The sequence below is a fragment of the Sporothrix brasiliensis genome, assembly GCF_000820605.1.
Source record: "Sporothrix brasiliensis 5110 chromosome Unknown Cont21, whole genome shotgun sequence".
Lineage (NCBI taxonomy): Eukaryota > Fungi > Ascomycota > Sordariomycetes > Ophiostomatales > Ophiostomataceae > Sporothrix > Sporothrix brasiliensis.
In genome coordinates this window covers 2,088,089-2,109,728 of record NW_024467140.1, presented here as the reverse complement: position 1 = coordinate 2,109,728, position 21,640 = coordinate 2,088,089, and the positions used below count along the sequence as shown (strand labels likewise).

Below are 21,640 nucleotides of genomic sequence, written 5' to 3'. Positions count from 1 at the left end.
TCGGATATCGAGCTTTGACTTTCGACGTCGTCGATACCACACACTTTAACTCTCCATTCCTCACCACCCGAAAGAATACCCGACTGATCGACTAGCCCACTCATCCCGAATCTCCCTTCCCGTCTTGCATTCCAGTCGCTCGACGGCAGCAGCCGCTGTCCGCGCCAGCAAAACGGTGCAGACGGTGCACCCTGACCCTGAACTGGAATTTAGTTTCAAGACAGCCACCGCCATGCCGCTCGAAGGCCGTCGCCGCAGCCCGGAAAGCGCGCGGCGACGCCGCAAGGAACGGCGCCGGTCCCGGTCTTTGTCCGCGGACGGCGCGTCAGACGGCGGAGATACCTACTCACGCGCCGGCGAGTCGACCCGGTCGGGCGGCCGTCACCGCTCGTCACGCTCCTCACACCACGCGGCGACCGCGGCCGCGACGACAACATCCGGAAAGGCACCCGTCACAACCATCCCACATGTGGCCTCACCTTCACGCTCGCGAGGCGAGGCTGCCAGCTACTACGACACGAGCAACACTTTTGTCGACCCTGCGGCGTTCCGTCCGACAGGGCCTATTTCGAGTGCAGCACCCGGTATAGGTTTGGGCGCCGCCGCAGCCACAGGCATTGCGGCCGCGTCCCATCTGTATCAACAAAACAGTCAACACAGTCAACAAAGTCAACACAGCCAACAACAGCAACCGTACACACCCACGCACAACGTCCGCGACCGTGATCCGCGCCGCCACCACCGCGTAGGTTCGGCATCGTCGGGCGGCTCGTCGACGTCGTCGACGTCCGACTCGCTGCTCAACATCTCGGCGCCGCGGTCGCACGTTAACGGCATCATATCCTTTTTCCGGCGACGCAGCAGCACGTCTGGACGGTCGCCGACGCGCCAGCAGCACCGGGCGTCGTCGGGCCACCGCAAGACGAAGAAGCGATTCTTGCGTTTCAGCAACTCCAGCTCCTCGTCCGTCGACGACGGCCTCTTTTACGGCCGCGGTTACATTTCGCGCTCGCGCGTGCAGCTGGCGCGTGACGAGACGGTCGCCGCCGCCAGCCACAGTCAAAGCTACGACCAGTGGCCTAGCCAAAACCATGGCCACAGCCATGGAGCTGGCGTGGCTGCTGCTGCTGCTGCTGCTGCTGCCGGTGTTGCTGGTGTTGCGGCTGTGACGGACCATCTGGCCTATGGCGGCGACCACTCGTCTTCGTCGCGTCCGCAACGCGGTACCGGCGACGACGAAGAGATTCTGCGCATCGGCCGCGAGCTTGCCCAGCTGGCCCACGACGAGAACCGCCGCGACCTGGCCCGTGTCGGCCGCCGCGCCCCCACCCAGATGGCCGCCGCCTCGGTCGCCTTGCAGCGCTTCCGCCAGCAGCGCCATTCCCAGGGTGGCAGCCGCGACGACTTTAGCGGTGGGCGCGGCGCCGCCCTTTCGCGCCCCAACCACGGTCATGATGACCTCCCGTCGTCGCCCGACGACTCCGAGTGGGAGTCTGCCTCCGAAGACGGCCACTCGGACGACGACTCCTTTGCGAGCAGCAGCGACGGCGACTCGGGCCTGGCCTATGGCTCGAGCCACCACCTGCCGCCAAAGCAGACCCGCCCGTCAGCGTCGCGTACGGCCTCGCACACGGCAGGGGGTGTAGGCGCTGCTGCTCTGGGCGTGGCAGCTGGTGCCGCTCTCGCCGGAGCTGCTGTTTCTGGCCGTCATGGCGCCGGACGTGACTCGGCGCACTCGTCGCCCGCTAACAACCGCTACAACAATGCTCACCCTTCGCACGCGGGCCGTCGCCAGTCCTCCATTGTCGACCCGTCCCTCTTTGGCCCGCAAAACTCGCTGCGCGGCCACGTCACCAGCCCCTGCGGGTTTGACGGGCGTCCTGTCCCTTCGGGCCCGGCAGGCGTGATTGCCTCGGACATCCGGCCGCCCAGCCAGTCCGACTCGCGCACCGCCAACGCAGCGCCCACGACGCCGCGCCGTCGTCAGCAGCAGCCCCAAGGCCCCGTGGAAATCAAAACGCCCAAACCCGTGACCCCGGTTAGCAGCCGCGTGTTTGACGACGACGTCATTATGGCGTCGGAGGTCCGGAATCGCCAGCGGGAGAAGGAGCGGGAGCGGGAGCGGGAATATGAACGTGAGCGCGAACGCGAACGCGAACGCGAACGTGCGGGGGACCGCCGTGACCGTGACCGTGACCGTGACCGCCGTGATCGTTATGACCGTCGCCAAGACGAGCCCAGCACAACCGACTCTCGTTACAATGAACGCAAGCAGGAGCGCACTTCCTCGCCTCTGGTGGCGGCGGCTGTCGGCGGCGTTGCCGGCGCCGTCTTGGCCGATATCGTCCGCAAGGATGACCGCAAAGACCGCACGGATGGCCGTCGTGACGACCGTCGTGACGACCGTCGTGATGACCGCGACCGCGATCGCAAAAACGACGACTACGACGCCCGTCGTTCCGACCGCCGTGCTGAACGCCGCAAGGAAACGTTGGACGAGCGCTTCCGCCGTGCCGAACGCTACTACCGCGCCCAGGATGAGGCTGAGCGCCTGAAGCGAGAGGCGGCTGGCGCAGCGCCGCGATCCGATGACAAGACTGTCGCGGGCGCGTCTGCCATGTCCATGTCCACCGCCGCATATGCCCTGCTTGCCGAGAAGCACAAGCTCGACGAGCGAGAGCGCGCGGTAACCAAGGCCGACGACAAGCCGGCCGTCGACCCGTTCCAGTACCAGGTGGCCACCGACGCCTTCCCCACGCCGGTGTACGGCAACACACCCGTCATGCGCCCCCTGACGCCCGCCATCGTCACGGTCGACGACGGCCCGTCATGGGCCACCATGGATGAGCCGGCCACGCCCGTCAAGAAGGCGCCGCCACCTTCGTCGGCAGCGGCTGGCCCACCTGGCCCATCCACGCCCGCCATATCGCCCGGTGCGCAGCGGGACCGCGAGCGCGAGCTTGAGCGCCAGCGCGAGTCTCTTGTGCGCCGCGAGAGCGAGCGTACCATCGAACGCGCCCGGCGCGACCGCGAGCAGCAGCGCCGCAGCGGCAGCCTCGAGCGCGAGCAGCACGAGGCCGAGGCTATCCTGGAACGCACCAACCACTCCACCGCGCCCATTGACAAGTCCGCCGTGACCGCCGCCGAGGCCGTCATCATGCGCGAGGAGAGCCAGTACAGGAACGAGCCGCCGCGCGGCCGCACGTCCGGCCGCCGCGAACCGCGCGACGAACAAGGGCGCACCGACCGCGACATCCGCGACGACGCCGACCGCTACTACCGCAAGACGGCCATGGCCCGCCGCATTGCCGAGGACGAGATCCGTTCGCGCAGTGCCTCGCCGTCGGAGTCGGTCGTTGAAAAGTACATGAGCCGCAGCAACAGCTACAGCCGGGACAACGTCGACGACCAGCACGACCGGCGTGACGAGAACGACGAGCATGACCAGCATGAGAAGAACGACAAGAACGACAAGAACGACAAGCGTGGCGATGCCAACGACCGCTCAAGCAGCCGCGGCTCGGGCAAGGACTCGCGCGGCACCGTGTCCCGCAGCAACAGCGACGAGCCGCCCGTCGTCCGCATTGTCACGCCGCCCGAGATGGAGCGCCGCCACGAGAAGAACAAGTACGCCGAGCCCAACGCCGACGTCCGCATCGACAACAAAATCTACCCCAACGAGCTCGACAAGTACCTCTTGCGCGCCGAGGACCGCCGCAAGGCCGTGCACGGCTCGTACGAGGCGGGTGACGAACATGGTCGCAACCGCAGCCGCAGCCGCGGTCGGTCCATGACCATGCCTGTCTTTATCTCGCGCGACCCGTCCTGCGAGCGCGAACGCCCGCTGCTCAACCTCGTCATGCCCACCCCTGTGCCGTCGCCGACGCCCGAGAAGCAGGTCCAGAGACTCGAGCGTGCCGCCGAGCACGTGGAAGAAGAGGAGGCGCGCAAGAACCGAAGCCGCGGTGTGTCCGGCGTGACCGGCGGGACGGGCGGGACGAAGCCGACGACTGATCCTGTCGACATGGACGCCAACATTGTCACTGTCGAGCCCGAAATTATCACCGTCGGCCCCCCCGACGACTTTGACGACGACGTTGCTCCGCCGAAGCCGCCGCCGCCGCCCACCTACGCAGGGCCCAAGGACAGAGAGGTAAAGGCAGACTCCGTCGACAAGGCGAGCGAGGCCAAGCCTACAGAAAAGTCGGACGGATCGCCTGTCCCGGTCACCCAGTCTCGCTTCCCCAACGCCAAGCGAACTAGCACGGCGCCCCTCCGCAAGTCGGGCTGGGCCGCTATTATTGGTGCTGTGACCGGCACGGCAGCTGGTGCTGCCGCTGCATCTGCCGGATCTGTGGCGTCTGACACGTCCTCCAAGAATGCCGACAAGGAGGAGCCTGTAAAGGACAAGAACGCCAAGGACAAGGACGTCCATGCCAAGGACAGCAAGCCCGAAAAGACGGTCGAACACATGGCCGGTGAATTTCCCGAGGACGACGACAAGGAGAACAACAAGAACAGCGACAGCCAGTCAAAAAACGGCCAGGGCAAAGAGGTAGCTGAAGAGGAGCTCCCTCTGCGCCCGCGTCGTGACGGCAGTGGCATCCCCATCGACGACAAGGTCACTGCTGCAGAACCGGTCTCGGCCTCTCCGCCCCCGAGTCCTCGTCAGGCTGTCTCCGATCGCTCCGCCGCCGCCCGCGACCGTCCAAGCCAAAGGCGCAGGGAAAATCAAAGTCAAAGCCCTGACCACTATTTCAGCGCCAAGAACAAGTCCACGCAACAGGGCGCCTTTGGCGACGACCTCGAGTTCGCCGCCATCGTGTCTGCCGGCATGCCTGCGTCCGGGTTTGACGACAACATTGTCGTCCAGGATCCGAGCTACTGGCAGCGGTCGTCGCCACCGCGTCAGAGTCGCGAACGCGGCCACGACTCGGACGACTCGGGCGCCGGCTCGTCGTCGTCGCGCGAAATCGTCTCCGAGACGGCGCTCGGCGACGCGGCCCCCGTGACTGTGCGCACTGGCCACCGTAGCAAAAAGGCCAAGCAGCGGGAGCTGCAGCGAGAGCGTGAAGAAGAGCGGGCAGAAGAGCGTGAGCGGGAGCTTGAGCGCCAGCGCGAGAGCGAGCGTGAGAAAGAGAAGACGAGAATGGAAGAGGAGACTCGCGCTGCCGCTTCTGCTCCCACTCCTGCCGTCGACGACTGGGCTGCCTACACGCCTACAAAGAAACAGGGCAAGAACAGGAAGAACAAGAAGGTGTCGTCCTATGCCGAGGAAGAGGACCGCGGCCGGGACGTGTCTGTGCTGTCCGATGTTGTTCCTGAGCCTGTTCTTGGGCCTGTCGTCTCTGAACCCATCGAGCGCGCCGACACGACCATCGCCGACAATGACGACAATGCCAACGCTGCCAACGCTGCCGATGTCGACGCCCCAAAGGACGACAACGACGAATGGTCGTCCACGTTCACAAAGTCCCGCAAACAATCCAAAAAGGACAAGCGCAAGCAAAAGAAGGCCGCCGAGGACGACGACGCGCTGTCCGGCAGTCTGTCGCGGTCCGAAGCCAGCGAGACGACGGCCGTCGATGTTGACGCCGACCCGAACGACAGCTACACGCATACTGTCTCCACGGCCCCTGCCAAGTCTGTCTGGGACGAAGACGATCCCAGTCCACCGCCGGATCGAGATCGAGATCGAGACCGTGAGCGAACGGTTGAGACGGGCGAGACGGGCGAGACGGGCCAGACGGGCGAGGTGGAAACTGGCAAAAAGGGCAAGAAGAGCAAAAAGGGCAAGGCCGGCAAGGGCAAAACTGCTACAACGACCACGTCCTCGCAGGACACCGACAAGCAGTCTTTTTTAGCTAATGCCGGCACCCTTGGCGCGGGTGTCGGACTTGCGGGAGCAGCCGTGGCGGCCATTGCTAGCGCCGCCGGGCCTTCCCGCACAAAAGTCGCCGACGCTTCTTCCGACGAGAAGGAGCCTGCCGCCGACCACCCTCGTGGGATGGAAACGGAGGACGATGCTGTGGTCCCGGAGCGGCCACAGGACGAACAGCAGCAACGCGAGTTGCAACAAGACGATTCACAACAGCACGAATCGCAACAGCAAGAAAACGAACAAGAACAGTTGGCCCCGCACACAGACCTCCTCGACGGCCTTGCCACGCCCGGCCACCGTTCGCGTGCACCCTCCGACGCGGCATCGGCAGCCCCTTCGGCGGCGCACTCGGAGCCTGTCATCGACCCAGAGATTGTCGCGCGCCAGATCCGGCCGGCGATCGACCCTCATTTCGGCGACCTGCTGCCCCTGCCGCCGCAGCCCAGCGAGCCGGGATCGCCCAAGAGTGTCATATCCGAACTCGACTCCGACTTTGAGTTCCCTGACCTGCCCGACAGCCGGCCCGAGACGCCGCCCGAGCAGGAGCGCGAGAGCCACCTCCGCGAGCAGCAGATGGCCCTGGCCGCCGCCCAGCGCCGGCGCTCCGAGACACCCATCAAGGTCAAGTCGTCCACGGCCAGTCCGACAGCCGTGCCCATCCAATGGCTGATGCAGCGCTCGGGCTCGCCGTCTGCGATTGCCGGCAGCCCTCGCATGTACAAGCAGCCGCTGCCGTCTGGCGCGTCGCAGCAGGCGCAGCAGGCGCAGCCAACCCAGCCGTCGGCCATGTCCCAGTCGGCCATGCCGTCGCCTACGACTGCAGCCGGCGACGCGACAGATCCTGTTTCGACGACTGTCCCCTCGACGTCCTATGGTCCTGCCAACACGACGGACGGCTCTCCCTTGGCCTCTGGCTCGCCTGTGGCAGCGGGCACGCCCAGCTCCCGCGAGGCACAGGCCGTGCTGGACTTTTTCTCCACGCCGACCAAGCGCGCCTCGCGGCCGCAGTCGTGGGACAGCACGCGCGATCTCAAGCCCCTCAAGCTGTTGATGCAGCAGCACCACCGGTCGAGCAGCCAGTTGTCGGACGCAGAGGCTAATACAGCTGGTGCCCCATCGACAAACCAAAGCCAGGGCAGTAGCAGCAATCCCAGCGCCCTGTCCACGCCCATCCGCCGCGGCTTCGTCACGGGTGGTCTGGCCGGTGTTGGTGTCGGCACCGGTATGGGTATGGGCATGGGCATGGGCGTTGGCGGCGGCGAGGCATCCCCGCTGCGTGAAGCGCTGGCGCGTGCCTCCATGGCCAACAATGACAAGAATGCGCACGCGCAGAACCGCCGAAGCCTGCCGAGTCCCAACGCACTCGCTATGGAGCTGGACGCGTTCACCGCCGCACAGGCTGGTGCTGCAGCTGCGCAGGCCACCGCGGGTTCCAAGTCGACAAACGCAAGCCCGGACAAGGAACGCACCGAGGAGGATGCCATGGCAGACATCCCGGCAGTCTCGACGACGCCGCCACCTAGGTCGCAGTCTACACGTCCGTCCATGGATATTCTACGCAGCGACGTCCTGGCCGCCGTGGAGGATGCTACGCCTACATCTACGTCTACGTCTACAAACGAGGACAAGGACAAGGGCAAGGGCAAGGGCAAGGCGAAGGAGGTCGAGGCGGATGAGGCGGACTTGACCAGAGAAGCAGTGGCAGACCAGACGGCCGTCTCTGCTCCTGCCACACCTGCCTCGACGCTGACGGGCGGCTTTGCCTCGCGTCTCGGCTCCGTCTTTTCGTCGTTTGTCCGTCGCGGCTTCAGCGAGGACAAAAAGCCCGGGGCGGTTCCTGAGCCGGCGGACGAGCCTGTCAAGGAGGTGGCCAGCACATCGCACCCCGACACTGTGACCAGCGGTACTGACCTCGACCGCTTCTTTGACGATGTCGTCTACGACGAACCTGCTGCTGCTGGTGCTGCTGCTGTCGGTGTCGACAAGGACGCGCGCCGTGACATCCTTTTCCCCAGCGTCGAGCCTGCTCTCGAGGAGACGCCTGCTGAGGACAAGCCCGTCTTTGAAGAGCCAGCGTACACGGCCAGCCCCAGCGCGTACAAGAAGCAGAAGAAGGCCAAGAAGAACAAGAAGGGCAGCCGGGCTGAGCCGGACGTCCTGAACGTGGACGACAGCGCAAACGTCTCGCCCCGCGACCCCAGCCCGCAGCCGACGGTCACGGAGACGGAGACGGAGACGGAGACGGCGTTGGTTGAAGAGCCAGAGGCCGTTCCCGAGGAGGTCGTCGACGACTTTGCACCTGTTTCAAAAAAGGACCGCAAGAAGAAGGGCAAAAAGTGCAAGAGCCTGAGCCAGAGCCAGAGCCAGAGCCAGAGCCAAGCCGCCACGACGCCGGCTGACTTTACCGAAGCCGACGAGATGGCCGTCACCCAGGTGGAGGCTGAGCAGCCCCCCACGCCAGCGGCTGATGTAGAGCAGACAGCGGCTGCTGCGGTGCCCGACGACGACTTTTCCAGGGCGTCCTGGACCAAGACAAAAAAGGCCAACAAGAAGAACAAGGGACAGGCCAAGTCGGTCGACGACTCGCCCGCGGATTCTGACCGCGACATGTCGGGTTCAGGTTCAGGTGCAGGTTCAGGTTCAGGTTCAGGTTCAGCTTCAATTCTTCCAACGGCAGTTGCTGCCACAGCCGGAGCCACAGCAGTGCTAGCGGCGGCCGAGCTGTTGACGATGAACAAGGGCGAGGACAAGGCGCACGAGCCGGAGACGAGCGACTTGGACGACTCCGCCAAAGAGCCCACTTGGTTGCATGGCAGTATCCGCGCTGAGCCCCACACGAGCAGCAAGAACCAACACCAAGTGGAGGCGCCCAGCCTGACTGGCGGCGGTGAGCGGACATTCGACGACAGCGACAACGACAACAACGACGCTCTTGACAACACGGAAACGACCCCTGGCGACGTCGTAGCCGACAAGGCCTTGCTGCCTGACAGCGACACGGCTCCCCTCGCCTCGGCTGTGACCAATGACAACCGCCAACAGGATCCAGCGGGGTCTTCTATCGGCGGGCCGTCCAATCAGGACGCGGCGGGCCGGCCCACTGAGGAGACGGTTGAGGCCACTTCCAAGGAGCTGTCTGACGACACGAGCAAGGCCGAAAACGCCCGCAGCGGAGACGACGACAGCAACAACAGCAACAACAGCAAATCCAGCAAAACCCGGCACGACGTGGAACCGACCCTGCATGCAAGCTCTGGCGATGCCGGCGCCACCGTTCTCACGCGAGAGCCTGCCCAGGCAGGCAGAGATGGCTCAGACTCTCCAACCTCTATCCAAGAGACCGCTCCTGAAGCGACCCCGGGGCCTGCTTCGGACCGCAGCTTGGAAGAGCAACCTCGTCAACAAGACATGGACACAGCAGCCGTCACGTCCGACACGATGGACAATGCCGGCGTCGGCGACGAAAGCACCCGCCGAAGCTCGGGCCAGGCCAAGAAGCTCTCCAAGAAGCAGCAGCGCAAAGTGGCTGCCGCTGCTCTCGCTGCCGCTGCTGTCGGTGCAGTCGGTGCAGGTACAGCCGGTGCAGTCGGCACAGAAGAGGCCGCAGCGGACGACAACAGCACCACTGAGGCGGTCCGCTCGGTTGAACAGCCTGCGACAGAGACAGAGGCCGTCGTCGTGGACGCCGACCGCCGCGAGGACAAGAACCGCGACGACACGCAAACTGCCTCGCCCGTCGACGCACCTGTCGAAGAATGCCAACAACCACAAGACGTCCGAGAAACTGGCGACAGCCCTGCAGCAGCTGACCTTGACGTCGGCAGCACTGACTTGACCACGACGACCACATCGGATGCAACGCCAACAGCTGTAGATGACAACGACGAGTGGTCTGCGATGACCACCAAGAAGTCCAAAAAGGGCAAAAAGGGAAAGAAGGGCAAGGCAGCTGAGGTTGCTCCATCTGAGACTGGCCCGGTCGTGGCAGAGACAGACGAGTCCGTTGTCGCCAGCCAACCCGACATTGTTGCGACCGACCGTGCCGTCGAGCCCGAGGCGGAGTCTGCTCCCACCGATCCTTTGTCCGGCGCACCCGTTGCCACAGAGCCCACCACCGACGACCTCGCATCCGGCGGCGGACTCAAGAAACAAGACAAGGACAAGAAGAAGAAGCGCAAGGACTCGCACGTGACCTTTGCATTGGGCGAGCCAACAACGCAGCCGGCAGCAGAGGCGGCAACCGAGCCAGCAACCGAGCCGGAGGTTGAGCCCGCGACTGAGCTGACTGAGGTACCTGCAGAGGCGCCTGTCGAGCCAGTCGAGCCAGTCGAGCCAGTCGAGCCAGTCGAGCCAGTCGAGCCTGCTGAAGAGCCTCTGGTAGCGCTTCCGGTCGAAACACCAGTGCAGCCCGAAACATCCAAAGAGATTGCTGCTGAGGATATTTCTGCTTCCGCCCCAACACCTTCCGAGCCGGAGCGGATAGCTGCTCCCACGATCAAAAAGGCAAAGAGGGTGAAGAAGTCTAGGTCTTGGTTCTCCTGGGGCAGCACAGATGATACTCCCGAGGAAGAGGAGGACACTCCTATCGCAGTACCTGTCGAGGTTCCTGTCGAGGCGCCTGCTGAGACCCCTGTCGAAGCGGCAACAGAAGAGACGCCTGCTCCCACGGCGACTGGAGAGCAGCCAGACGATCAGAGCCGCGACACTCTTCCCGTGGAACCCGTCGTCGAGGACACGCCTGCCAGTGAGGAGGCGCCCGCCGAACCTGCTCTCTCTACCACCGACGCTGGTGGGCCCTACTCTGTCAGCCTCAAAAAGTCCAAGAAGCGCAAGGGGAAGAAAGATACTGGCTTTGATGTTGATGGTCCCACGCCTGAAGAGCCGGCGGCGCTACCTGTCGAGAACTCTGCCCTGCTTGCCGAGGAGGAGTCTATTCTGCCTGTCGAAAGGGAGCCTGTGTCTTCTCCTGCACCTGTGGTTGAGGAGGAGCCGTCCGTGGTCGAAGCACCTCCCGTTGCCGACGACGCTGACAACACCGTCGACGCTTCCATCGGCCTCAAAAAGGCAAAGGGCAAGAAGGGTCGCAAGTCCGTCTCGTTTCAACCCGACCTCGACGAGGCGCTTGTATCGACATCGCGTGATGTGGTCGAGCCCGAGACCATACCCCAGACCAAGCCCGAGCCCGAGCCCGAGGTTCCTGCCGCTGAAGACTTGCCGGCGGAGACAGCGTCTCCTGCCACGCCCGAGGCCGCAGAGCAGGACGACGTTTGGGCCGCGTCGGCCCCGTCTCTCAAGAAAGCCAAGAAGGGCAAGAAGAACCGCAAGGGCTCGGCCGTGCTGTCCGACTGGGACGCTCCCGAGGCTCAGACACCAGAAGAGGCGCCCGAGGACACACCAGCAGACGTTGTCGCTGCCGACAAGACCGAGGAACCAGTGCCTGAAACAGTACCGGCTATACCAGACGACACTGTCACCACCACCGAGCCGGAGTCCACTCCCAGAGACTTGCCCACAGACGAGCTTCCTGCTGAGGTCGCCGAAGCTCAAGACGCGGAGAAGCCCGAAGAAGATGTCTTTGCTCCCGCACACACCCGCAAGCAGTCCAAGAAAGACAAGAAGGCAGCCAAGAAGAAGAAGCAGATGGCCTGGGGCGATGCGGATGAGGCAACCGAGACAACAGACGTGCCGCCGGAGCCTTCTGATGCTTCTTTCGAGCAACCCGAGGCTCTTCCCGAGACAGAGTTTGTGGGCGAGCCTCCTGTTACCGAGCCGGACACTGAGCCGGTGACCAAGCCGACACCCGAAGCTGTCACTGAGGCTGTCACTGAAAAGTCGATTGTTGAGAAACCGTCAAGTATAGAGACTCCCGTCGACGATTCTGCCGCCGCTCTTGATCCTTCGGCCGAGCGCGCCGTTGAGCCTACGACCGAACACATTGCTGATACGGTCATCGAGGCCGCCCCTGCACCCGTCGCTGAGACGCCTGCCAATACCCATGACGAGCCTCTCGCTGACGAGCCGGTTGACTTGGCGCCCGTGTCTGGCAAAAAGTCAAAGAAGGACAAGAACAAGAAGAAAAAGAAAGCAAAGGCTTGGGCCGACTTTGAGGAGACGCCCGCGCCTCCTGAGCCTGCCGAGACGCTTGAACCAGCGGCTGACTCTGCCGCTCCCGTCGAGGGTGTCCTCCGTCCTGAGCCTGCCGAGACTACGGAGGCTTCTGAAGCTGCTGTTCCTGTCGAACCAACGGAGCCTGTTGACACAGTCCCGGAGATCATTGCCGGCCGAGATGTAGCAGAGCCGACAGAAGATTCCGCGCCTCAGCTAGTGAGCGACCCTGTCGAGTCTTTTGATTTTGCTCCTGTCACGAAGAAGGCAAAAAAGGACAAGAAAAAGAAGAAGGTTCAGGTTCAGGCTTGGGCTGATGTCGAGGAGTCCGCATCACCAGCATCCGAACCTGCAACTGGGACGGCCACGCCTGCTGAGACTGAAGCCGCTGAGCCAGCTGCCGTCGAACCTGTAGCCGTCCAGCCCACCGAGGCAGAGGCCACCGTTCCTGTGGACTCCGTTGAGCCAGTCCCTGTCGACTCTGCCGAGTCTGTCGAACCTGTCGAACCTGTCGAGCCTGTTGCTGAAGCCTTGGCTCCAGCAGACGAGACGCCTTCACAACAACCCGCTGAGCCTGTTGGCAAGCCGCTTGATTTTGCGCCTGTTTCGAACAAGTCAAAGAAAGAAAAGAAAAAGGACAAAAGAAAAAAGCTGCCCAGGCTTGGACAGATGCTGAGGAGACGCCTACTCCAGAGCCTGAGCAAACAGCCGAGCTTGCACCTGAGCCTGACAATGTCAGCGAGCCGCTTGCGGAGGCAGAGCCGACTGTTGATACTGTTGACGCTGTTGACACTGTCGACAGTGTCCAGCCAACCACTACGACAGCTGCCGACGTCGAGCCGCTTGAAGTCGCTGCCGTCGAGACCGCAACAGAGCCCTCGTCTGAGCAGCCCGAGCAGACTGAGCCCACTGCTGCTGACTCCGTCGACGACGTCCCGCCCATCTCTCGCGAGGAATCCAAGAAGGAGAAAAAGGACAAGAAAAAAAAGAAGAAGTCGTCGACATGGTCTGACTTTGACGATACTCCTCAGCCTCCAGCCGATGCCCCTGTTGAGTCCGTCGAGTCTTCGACTGAGCCTATCCAAGAGCCTATCCAAGAGCCTGTCGAGGAACCTGTTCCTGAACCTACGGAGACCGCAGATCTCGAGATCGGAGCGGCCGAGCGCGAACCATCTGCCGAACGTGAGATTGTCGAAACCATCACAGAGCCTGCGCCCCAGCCCGTCAAGGAGGCTGTTGATGACTCTCTTGACGTTGCCCCTGTCTCTGGCAAGAAAGCCAAAAAAGACAAGAAGTCGAAGAAGAAGGCGCAGGCTTGGACTGATTTTGAGGAGACTCCGGATCTGACCGTTGAGACATCTGGCCCAGCAGCTGAACCTGCTGTTGAGCCTGCCGCTGAAGCCGTTTCTGAACCCGTCGAGCCCGTCGAGCCTCTGGACCCTTCTGTAAACGTTCCGGAAGAGCCCGTTTCTGGGGACCTTGTTCCCGAAGCAGTTCCAGAGGTCTCTATTGACCGCGAAGTCATCGAGGCACCTGAAGCGTCTACTGTTCCGCCTGTCACCGTGGACGCCACATCTGCAGAGCTTGCTAAGGAACCCGCCGCAGAACCGCTTGACTTTGCTCCCGTCTCTAGCAAAAAGTCAAAGAAGGAAAAGAAAAAGAAGGAGTCGCAGGCGTGGACTGACTTTGAAGAGGCGCCGGAGCCACTTGCAGAGACAGCAGAAGCTCAATCCGCTCCCGACAATGTCCCTGAGCCAGCTGAGCCGACCGATCCGGTCACAGACGTTTCCGCAGAGGCTCCGCCCGAGGCTGAGGCTTCTCTGGACCGCGAGGTGACCGAAGCCACTGACGTGCACGCTGCGATCCCCGCCGCTAAGGCCGACGACGAGCCTCTTGATGTTGCCCCGGTTCCAGGCAAGAAGTCAAAGAAGGACAAGAAAAAGAAAAAGTCGCAGGCGTGGACAGACGCTGAGGAGACGCCGGAGTCGGCCACTGCTACGCCGCCGGAGCCGGTCATTGAGTCTGTGATAGAGCCAGCTGCAGAAGCTCCCCAAGAGCAAGAGCCGAAGGTTTCTGCCGACCGTGAAATATCGCAACCCACGGATAAGGCTATCTCTGAGTCCACAGCAGATATTGCTGAAATTGACAGCGAACCGGCCAAACAATCTGCCGAGGAGCCTCTCGACTTTGCTCCTGTGTCCCGCAAGTCGAAGAATGACAAGAAGAGCAAGAAGAAGGCTCAGGCCTGGACCGATATTGAACGTACTCCTGAGCCGTCGGCTACCGAGTCGGTCACGGAGGTAGTCGAAGAGGCTGGCAAATTGGTGGAGCCTGCCGAAGATGCCGAGCCCGTTGCGCTCGTTGAGCCCGCTGAGCCCGTTGAGCCCGCTGTTACGGCTGCTGCCGATCAAGAACATGAGCAGCGTCGCGAACTTGACGAGTTTGTGCCCGCAGCAGCCGACGAGACGTCTCAAGAGACGCCTGCTCAAGAACAGCTGGAACAGCCTCTCGATTTCGTGTCCGTCTCTCGCAAGCAGTCGAAGAAGGGCAAAAAGAAGAAGACCCTGCTCGCTTCGTGGGATGATGATGTTCCGGCCGAGGCTGCTCCGGCGTCTGTGTCTGAGCCGGTTGTCGAGCCTCCAGTTGAGCCCGCCATTGACGCCATCCCAGAGCCGACATTCGAGGCTGTATCTGAGGCTGTATCTAAGGCAGCCGACCAGCCCGAGACTACATCTCTTGACAGCGCTGACATTGTCGACGAGCCCGCGACCCAGTCCGACGAGAAGCCGGTGGACGACTTTTCTCCTGTCAAGAAATCTTCCAAGAAGGAGAAGCGGTCCAAGAAGAAGGCACAGCAACAATCGTGGGCTGACGTTGAAGAACCTGCTACGACCGATGATGTCGTTGAAGAGGTGGCCGCTGACCGCCAAATCGAGGCGGACGCTGCTCCTGAGCCCGCCCCAGTCGACGTTCTTCCTGTCGCCGATGAGCCACTTCAGCTAAGCAAGAGAGCTGCTGAGGTTGATTCGCCGTCAGCACCTGACATCGAGACCGCTGTGGAGCCTGCTTCCGAACTTGTCGTCGAACCTGTCGTCGAACCTGTCGCCGAACCAGCTGCCGACCCCACTGCTGCGCCCGCCGAGGACGACTTTGCGCAGGTGACCAAAAAGTCCAAGAAGGACAAAAAAGACAAGAAGGACAAGAAGTCCTCCAAGAAAAAGGCGAAGCTGGCCTGGGACGACGACTGGGAAGAGAAGCCTGCCGAGTCCGTGCCGGAAACCCCCAAGGAGGTTGAGCCTGAAACCGAGGCCGGGTCGAGCGCTGCAGCCGCTGCCATTGTTGCTGCAGGCCTTGCCGCCGCAGGTATGGCCGCCACCACAGAGACGACGGAGTCTGCCAAAGACGACTTTGCGCCTGTCTCTTCGGGCAAAATATCGAAGAAAGATAAGAAGAAGAAGAAGGCTCATCTCTCTGCATGGGATGAAGACGTTCCATCTGAAGCAGCCGCTGAAACAACGCCGACAGCAGAAGAGGTGGCTGCCGCTGACGATGTTCCCGAGTCTCTCCAAGAGGTCACCGAGCCTGCCCAAGAACGAGGGGTGGCTCGGGACGTGGAGACAGCGACGGCATATGATGATGCGCAGACGGCGTCACAAGACATCACTGAGCCACCTGTTGACGATGCCCTTGACTTTGCCCCTGTCTCGCGCAAGCTCTCCAAAAAGGAAAAGAAAGCAGCCAAGAAGACGGCGCAGTCCGCCTCCTGGGCTGACGAGGTCGAGGAGGAAGCTGCCAAGGTCGACGCCCCTAGCGAAGAGATTGTGCCCTCCGAGGTTGTTCCAAGTGCCGAGCAAGAACAAACGAGAAAGATCGCGCCGATTGACGAAGAACCGCACAGCTCCCTGTCTCACGACATGGCCACCGAGTCTTCCTTCCCAGCTGCCGAGCCTGCGGCTGAGCCAGCACAGGAAGACGATGCCTTTGCCCCTGTTTCGCGCAAGACCAAGAAGGAGAAGAAGGAAAAAAAGGAGAAGAAGGACAAGAAGTCTAAGAAGGCACCGACCTGGGCTGCTTTTGAGGACGAGCCCCAGGAAGGGACCGAGTCTGCCGAGGTCGTTGAGCCGGTGAGCGAGCTGATTGTTGAACCAGTCAATCCCATTGTCGAGGAGACTGTCGAGCCCACAGCCGAAACGACACGCGAGTCTGAGGTTGTCAGTGAGGAGCCCACGGCCGATGCTCCCCCTCCAGTCGCCGAAGAAGACGACAGCTTTGCTCCGGTCGCGCGCAAGTCCAAGAAAGGCAAGAAAAAGAAGAAGTCGCTTCCAACCTGGGACGACGAGCCGGAGCAGCCCCTCGATTCTGAGCCTCTTGTCGAACCTGCCACATTTGCCGACGATGCCATAGCGGAGGAAGTCGTTGATGATGCCCGCGGCTTCGAGGAGCCAGAGGGCCTCGACACCATCGTGGAGGAGCCTATGGATCTCCCTGAGACTGCTCGTGAGGCTGGCCCAGACGTCGTCCCCGAAGCTCTCCCCGAGGAGGACTGGTCTGCTCCGGCTCCTGCCAAGAGCAAGAAAGGGAAGAAGGGAAGACAGGTCGTGGACGTCAGCCAGTTTGACGAGAGTCCCGTCCCAGCCACCGAACCTTCTTCTGTTGACACACCCGACACCGTCGAGGCTGCCGAGCCGATGAATATGGAGCCGGCTGTCACAGAACCTATCGCGGAGGCCGCTGCCAAAGACGACTTTGCGCCTATGACTAAGAAGGGCAAGAAGGGCAAGAAGCAGCGCGGTACGCTCCAATCGTACATGGACTTGACAGAAGGCGCCCGGTCGCTTCTGCCTGAACAGCACACCGAGTCCGCCAGTGAGCCTACCAGGGACAGCTCTCTCGCCACAGCAGCCACTGCCGCTGCTGGCATTGCCGCCGTCGGTTTCGCAGCGGAGCATCTGCACAGAGGTAGCGAAGACACAGACCTTCTCCCTGCCAAGGAGTATGAGCTGCCGCGGCGACGGACGCCGTCGCCGTCTGTATCCCCGCGGTCCCGGAAGCGCCCCGAGACGCCTGACAGGGAACCAGCCGCAAATACAAAGGACGTGCAGTTGGACAGTGACAAAGCGGCCCTCGACGAGCCAGTCCTGGACAAGCTCTCCATCAACCCTGCTCTGACCGGCATGTTCGACAAGGCCGACCGTCTGTCGTCGCCGTCGTCGCCCACAGTGCCTGTCTGGGGCCTGATGACACGCGCCGACTCGGACGTCTTTGAGCGGGCCGGCCACGTCCCGAAGCTGCTCCCGATGCAGAGTTTCAGCCCGACCGCCACGTTGCCTTCGCCGCCTTCGGGCAGTGCTGGGCCGTCCTTTGCCGAGCTCGCCCTGGGCCAAGAGCGCGACCGCAAGGTGTCACTGCCGCACGACCCGCCTTTTGAGAAGGAGTCGAGCGACGACGCCCAACCCGACAAGAAGAAGACCAAGGTGCAAGCGGTCCTTACGCCGCTGGCCGCCGACAATGACCCTGGCCACTTTGCAGAAGACGCCGTGTTGAGCGACAGTGACATCATGTACGACGTCAGAGACGACAGAGAGGAGCGCGATGAGCGCGATGAGCGTGGTCGCGGAGGAGGAGACGTGTCGATGAAACTTAAATCGCCAAAGAAAAAGAGCAAGGGTAAGGGGAAGGACAGGGAGGTGGAAGTGAAGAGCGAGGTGACCGAGGTGAAGCCGGACAAGGTGAAAGTGCTAACAGTCGTTTCACCCAAGCCTGAGAAGGCAAGCAAGAAGAAGAAAGGGGGAAAGAAGAAGATTGTGGACAGGCGGTCCGACGGTGATGACATTTTTGACGATGCCGCCCTATGGGAGAGCAAGGATCCCAAGGTGCACGAAGAGGTCATGGGCGACAGTCCGCGAGAGGCGACGGCCGACGGGGATGAGATGCCCGGCTTCTTTGCACAAGAGCGGGCGGGCCGTGATGATGAGACGATGGACGACATTTACCCAAGAGAGCAGGAGGAGACAAAAGGGGAGGAAACGAACGAGGAGCGGGTTGTTCCGGACGCCATTTTGAGCAAATTGACGGACACCTCCTTTGACGAGAATGGCAGCCAAGGTGGCACCGAGCTCCAGTCTGCACGGGGCGTCAGCAGCGACAAAAACGACGACCTCGAGAGCCCGGTTCTCGGCCGTCGCGACTCGGACAAGCTCAAGACCAACCCGCTGCCCATGGTGGCCGCCGCCAATGCTGCTGCTGCTGCCGCTGCTGCTGCCGGAACTGACACGAGCCGTGGCATCGACATTCCCGACGCATTGCTCGAGGATTCCCGCGAGCCAACGCCCCGCCAGGAGGATCTGTTGCGGCGGCCTGTGCTCGAGTCGCCTCGCGCCTCGCGCGAATGGACACCCGAGCCGGAAAAGAGGCCTTCTACGGACAAGGGCGGCCACCACGATTACGACTACAACACACCCAGCCGTGGGCTCTCACACTCGCCTTCCATCTTGCCCGAGGCGGCAGGTGTCGCCGGTGTCGCCGGCGCCGCCCTCCTCGGAAGCATGGGAAGCATGGCCGGCAAGTCGGTTTCGCACGTGGTACACCATGCCAGCGGTGGTGATCTGAGACGGTCCGCTTCGAGCATTCTCGCGCCTGTTCTCGAAGAGACCTACGAAGACGAGGACGGTAGGGATCACGGGCGGCACTACCATGGTCGCGATCTCGACACGACGCCCTCGCGCAGCCAGCCACGTCGCCCGGCAGAGCACCAGCACAGGGCTGCCACGCCCGACGCCAACCGTGACAGCGGCTTTGCCGAGGACAACGCCCACGCCCTACCCACCGCGCCAGCTGCACCCAAGAGTCGTCTCAGCGACGACACCCAGCTGCGTGACAGCGGCGTGCACCTCCGCGACTGGTCGGGCCATCACGGCGGGAGCACCAGCAGCAACACCGCTGCCGACCTACAGAGAAGCCCCGAGTCGCTGCCAGCGGTGCGACACAGCAGCGACGACAAGCGATCCACGAGCTACAAGGACGCCGGACTGGCCGCAGGCATTCTGCCGGCGGTTCGTTCCCGACCAGGATCGACCGAGCCTGGCCTGCCCGGCATGCGCAGCGTCTCCGACAACACCCACGCTGCGAGCCGCGACCGCGAACGGCGCCTCATGTCGTCGCCCATGCCATCCGACGCGGGCTCTGTGTCTGGCGCCATGCTGCCGCAACAGGCGCCGCGCCGTTCCGCGTCCAATACGAGTCTAGTGCGGCGCAGGACACCGGACCCACTCAATTTGCGGCGGCCTGAAAGCCCAGGCATCAATCGCGCCGCTTACTCATCAACCCCACCCTTGAGGCGCATTGACCGACGAATGAGCGGCGGTCTTAGGTCGCTCAGCAACCGAAGCCAGACTGACCTTTTTGCCTCGCCCGCTGCCCTCGCCGGCGCAGCTGCTGCCACTGCTACTGCCGCGGGCGCTAGCGCGCTGGGGCCGTTACCGCCCGACAACAACACCAACAAGCAACACGCCACCGCTTCCACGTCGACGACACGCGACGAAGGCTCCTCCAGCAAAGACCTTTCTGGCACGACTGCAAGCATTCCAGTTGCCAATGAAGGCCGTGTACGCGACAAGGGCGGCATGACCGACGTATATGTGAGTTCACTGTTTCGTCTCCTCCCCTCATTGCCCTTTGTGACCCCCTCCCCCCTCATCGCCTTGTTTCCGTGTTTACTTTCGCATTTCATCAATTCCCACCACTTTCCCCATGTCGCATCCAACTAACGCCCTCAGGATGGCTATGGCGAGGGCCGCATCGGCTCGCCGCGGTCGCCGACCCGGCCACACAGCATGCGCCGCCGACAAAGCATGCAGGTGATGGAGCTGGAGAACCGTGTCGAGCAGTTGATGGCCGAGAACCGGATGCTCGCCGAAGCACGATCACAAGCCGAGCAATCGTCCTCCAGCAAAGCGGCCAGCTCGCTCGCCGAGCGCGACAGCCAAATCGATGCCCTCAAACGGTCGCTCGATTTCTTCCAAAAGGAAGTCAAGCGCCTCACCGAGGTCAACGAGGGCCTCAATTCGGCCATCAACTCGTCGGCGATGCAGCACAACGAACGCTTCCGGCAGCTCGAGACCGACCACGCACAAGCAACACGCGATCTCGCCAGCGCTGCCAGCGAACGCAACGAACACCTCGAGACCACCAAGAAGCAGCTCGATGACAAGGATGCCGAAATCGCGGCACTCAAAGCCCAGCTGCAGGCGGCCCAAGACGAGATCCGTGCCATGCAGGCCAAGATTCTGGCGTCCATGCCTGCCGACGGCGCCGACCTGCTGCGCATTCAAGACGTCGACTACTTTGACCGCCGCTGCCAGCAGCTGTGCACCCACGTCCAGCAGTGGGTCTTGCGCTTTAGCAAGTTTTCCGACTTGCGCGCCTGCCGACTGACGGCCGAAATCAACGACGAAAAGACGGTGGACCGCCTTGACAATGCCGTGCTCGACGGCTCGGACGTCGACGACTACCTCCGAGACCGCGTCCACCGCCGGGACGTCTTCATGGCCATGACCATGTACATGGTGTGGGAGTTTGTCTTTACGCGCTACCTGTTTGGCATGGACCGCGAGCAGCGCCAAAAGATCAAGTCGCTCGAGAAGACCCTGCTCGACGTCGGTCCCATCTCCGCCGTCCGCCAGTGGCGTGCCGTCACCCTGACGCTGCTGATGCGCCAGCCGTCCTTCCGCGAGCAGCGCGACCAGGACACCGAGGCCGTCGTCCAGGCCATCCTGCAGACCTTGAGCGCGATCCTGCCCCCGCCCACCAACAAGGAGGAACAGATCGAGACCCAGCTCCGCCGCGTCATCCGCGAGGCTGTGGATCTCTCCATTGAAATGCGCTGCCAGCGCGCCGAGTACATGATGCTGCCGCCTCTGCAGCCCGAGTACGACGGCAACGGCGAGCTGGTCGAGACCGTCGCGTTTAACCCGGAGCTGATGACCGAACGCGACGGGCGAGGAGGAGGAGGAGAGGGGGCCGACGAAACGGCCGGTACGCCCGTGCGCATTGTCCTGTTCCCGCTCGTCGTCAAAAAGGGCGACGACGCGGGCCAGGGGGACGACGAGATCGTCGTCTGTCCGGCCCAGGTGCTGGTCGCCGCGCCTCTTCCGCGGCGCTCGGCATCCCGGGCCGGCACGGCCCCGAGCATCGTTGACCAGCCGGCCAGCAAGCGACGCATGATGACGCCGAGCTCGGACGCCGGCGGTGTCAGCCTGCTGTCCGCTGCTCACCAGCCATCGCAACCCCACCAGGGAGGCCGCCCGGACAACCGGAGCACGATCAGCATGACGGATGCGGGCTCGATTGCCGAGGCCCAGTACATTGAGGGTGGGATTTAGGGGAAATAAAAAAATGAGGGAGGAGGGACTAAAAACGAAATGGACATGGGATGTGTGCGAACTACCATCATATAACAGGACACGGGTTTCGGTTTTCATTTTTCATCTGGTTTTCGTCTGGTTTTTTATTCGTTGTGGCTTTTGCTTCTGGTCTTACTTTGTTTTCAGCTTTGCATTGTTTCAGCTTTCTAGTTTCTGTTCTCTGTTTTCTGTTTTCTGTCTCTGCGTCCTTTATTTCTTTTTGATCTGCCTTTCGCATTTGCAATCTGGTTTC

At 62.6% G+C, this 21,640-nt stretch overlaps 1 protein-coding gene across 1 annotated transcript; it reads left to right on the top strand.

The window, feature by feature from the left end:
• Nucleotides 1–232: 232 nt before the first annotated feature.
• SPBR_04529 (uncharacterized protein) lies at nt 233–21,366 on the top strand (the record flags this gene model as incomplete). Its single annotated transcript, XM_040762806.1, has 4 exons — nt 233–722; nt 750–12,562; nt 12,646–19,623; nt 19,762–21,366. 4 exons carry the CDS (start codon nt 233–235, stop codon nt 21,364–21,366), a joined length of 20,886 nt encoding a protein of 6,961 aa, XP_040615638.1.
• Between the last annotated feature and the right edge of the window lie 274 nt (nt 21,367–21,640).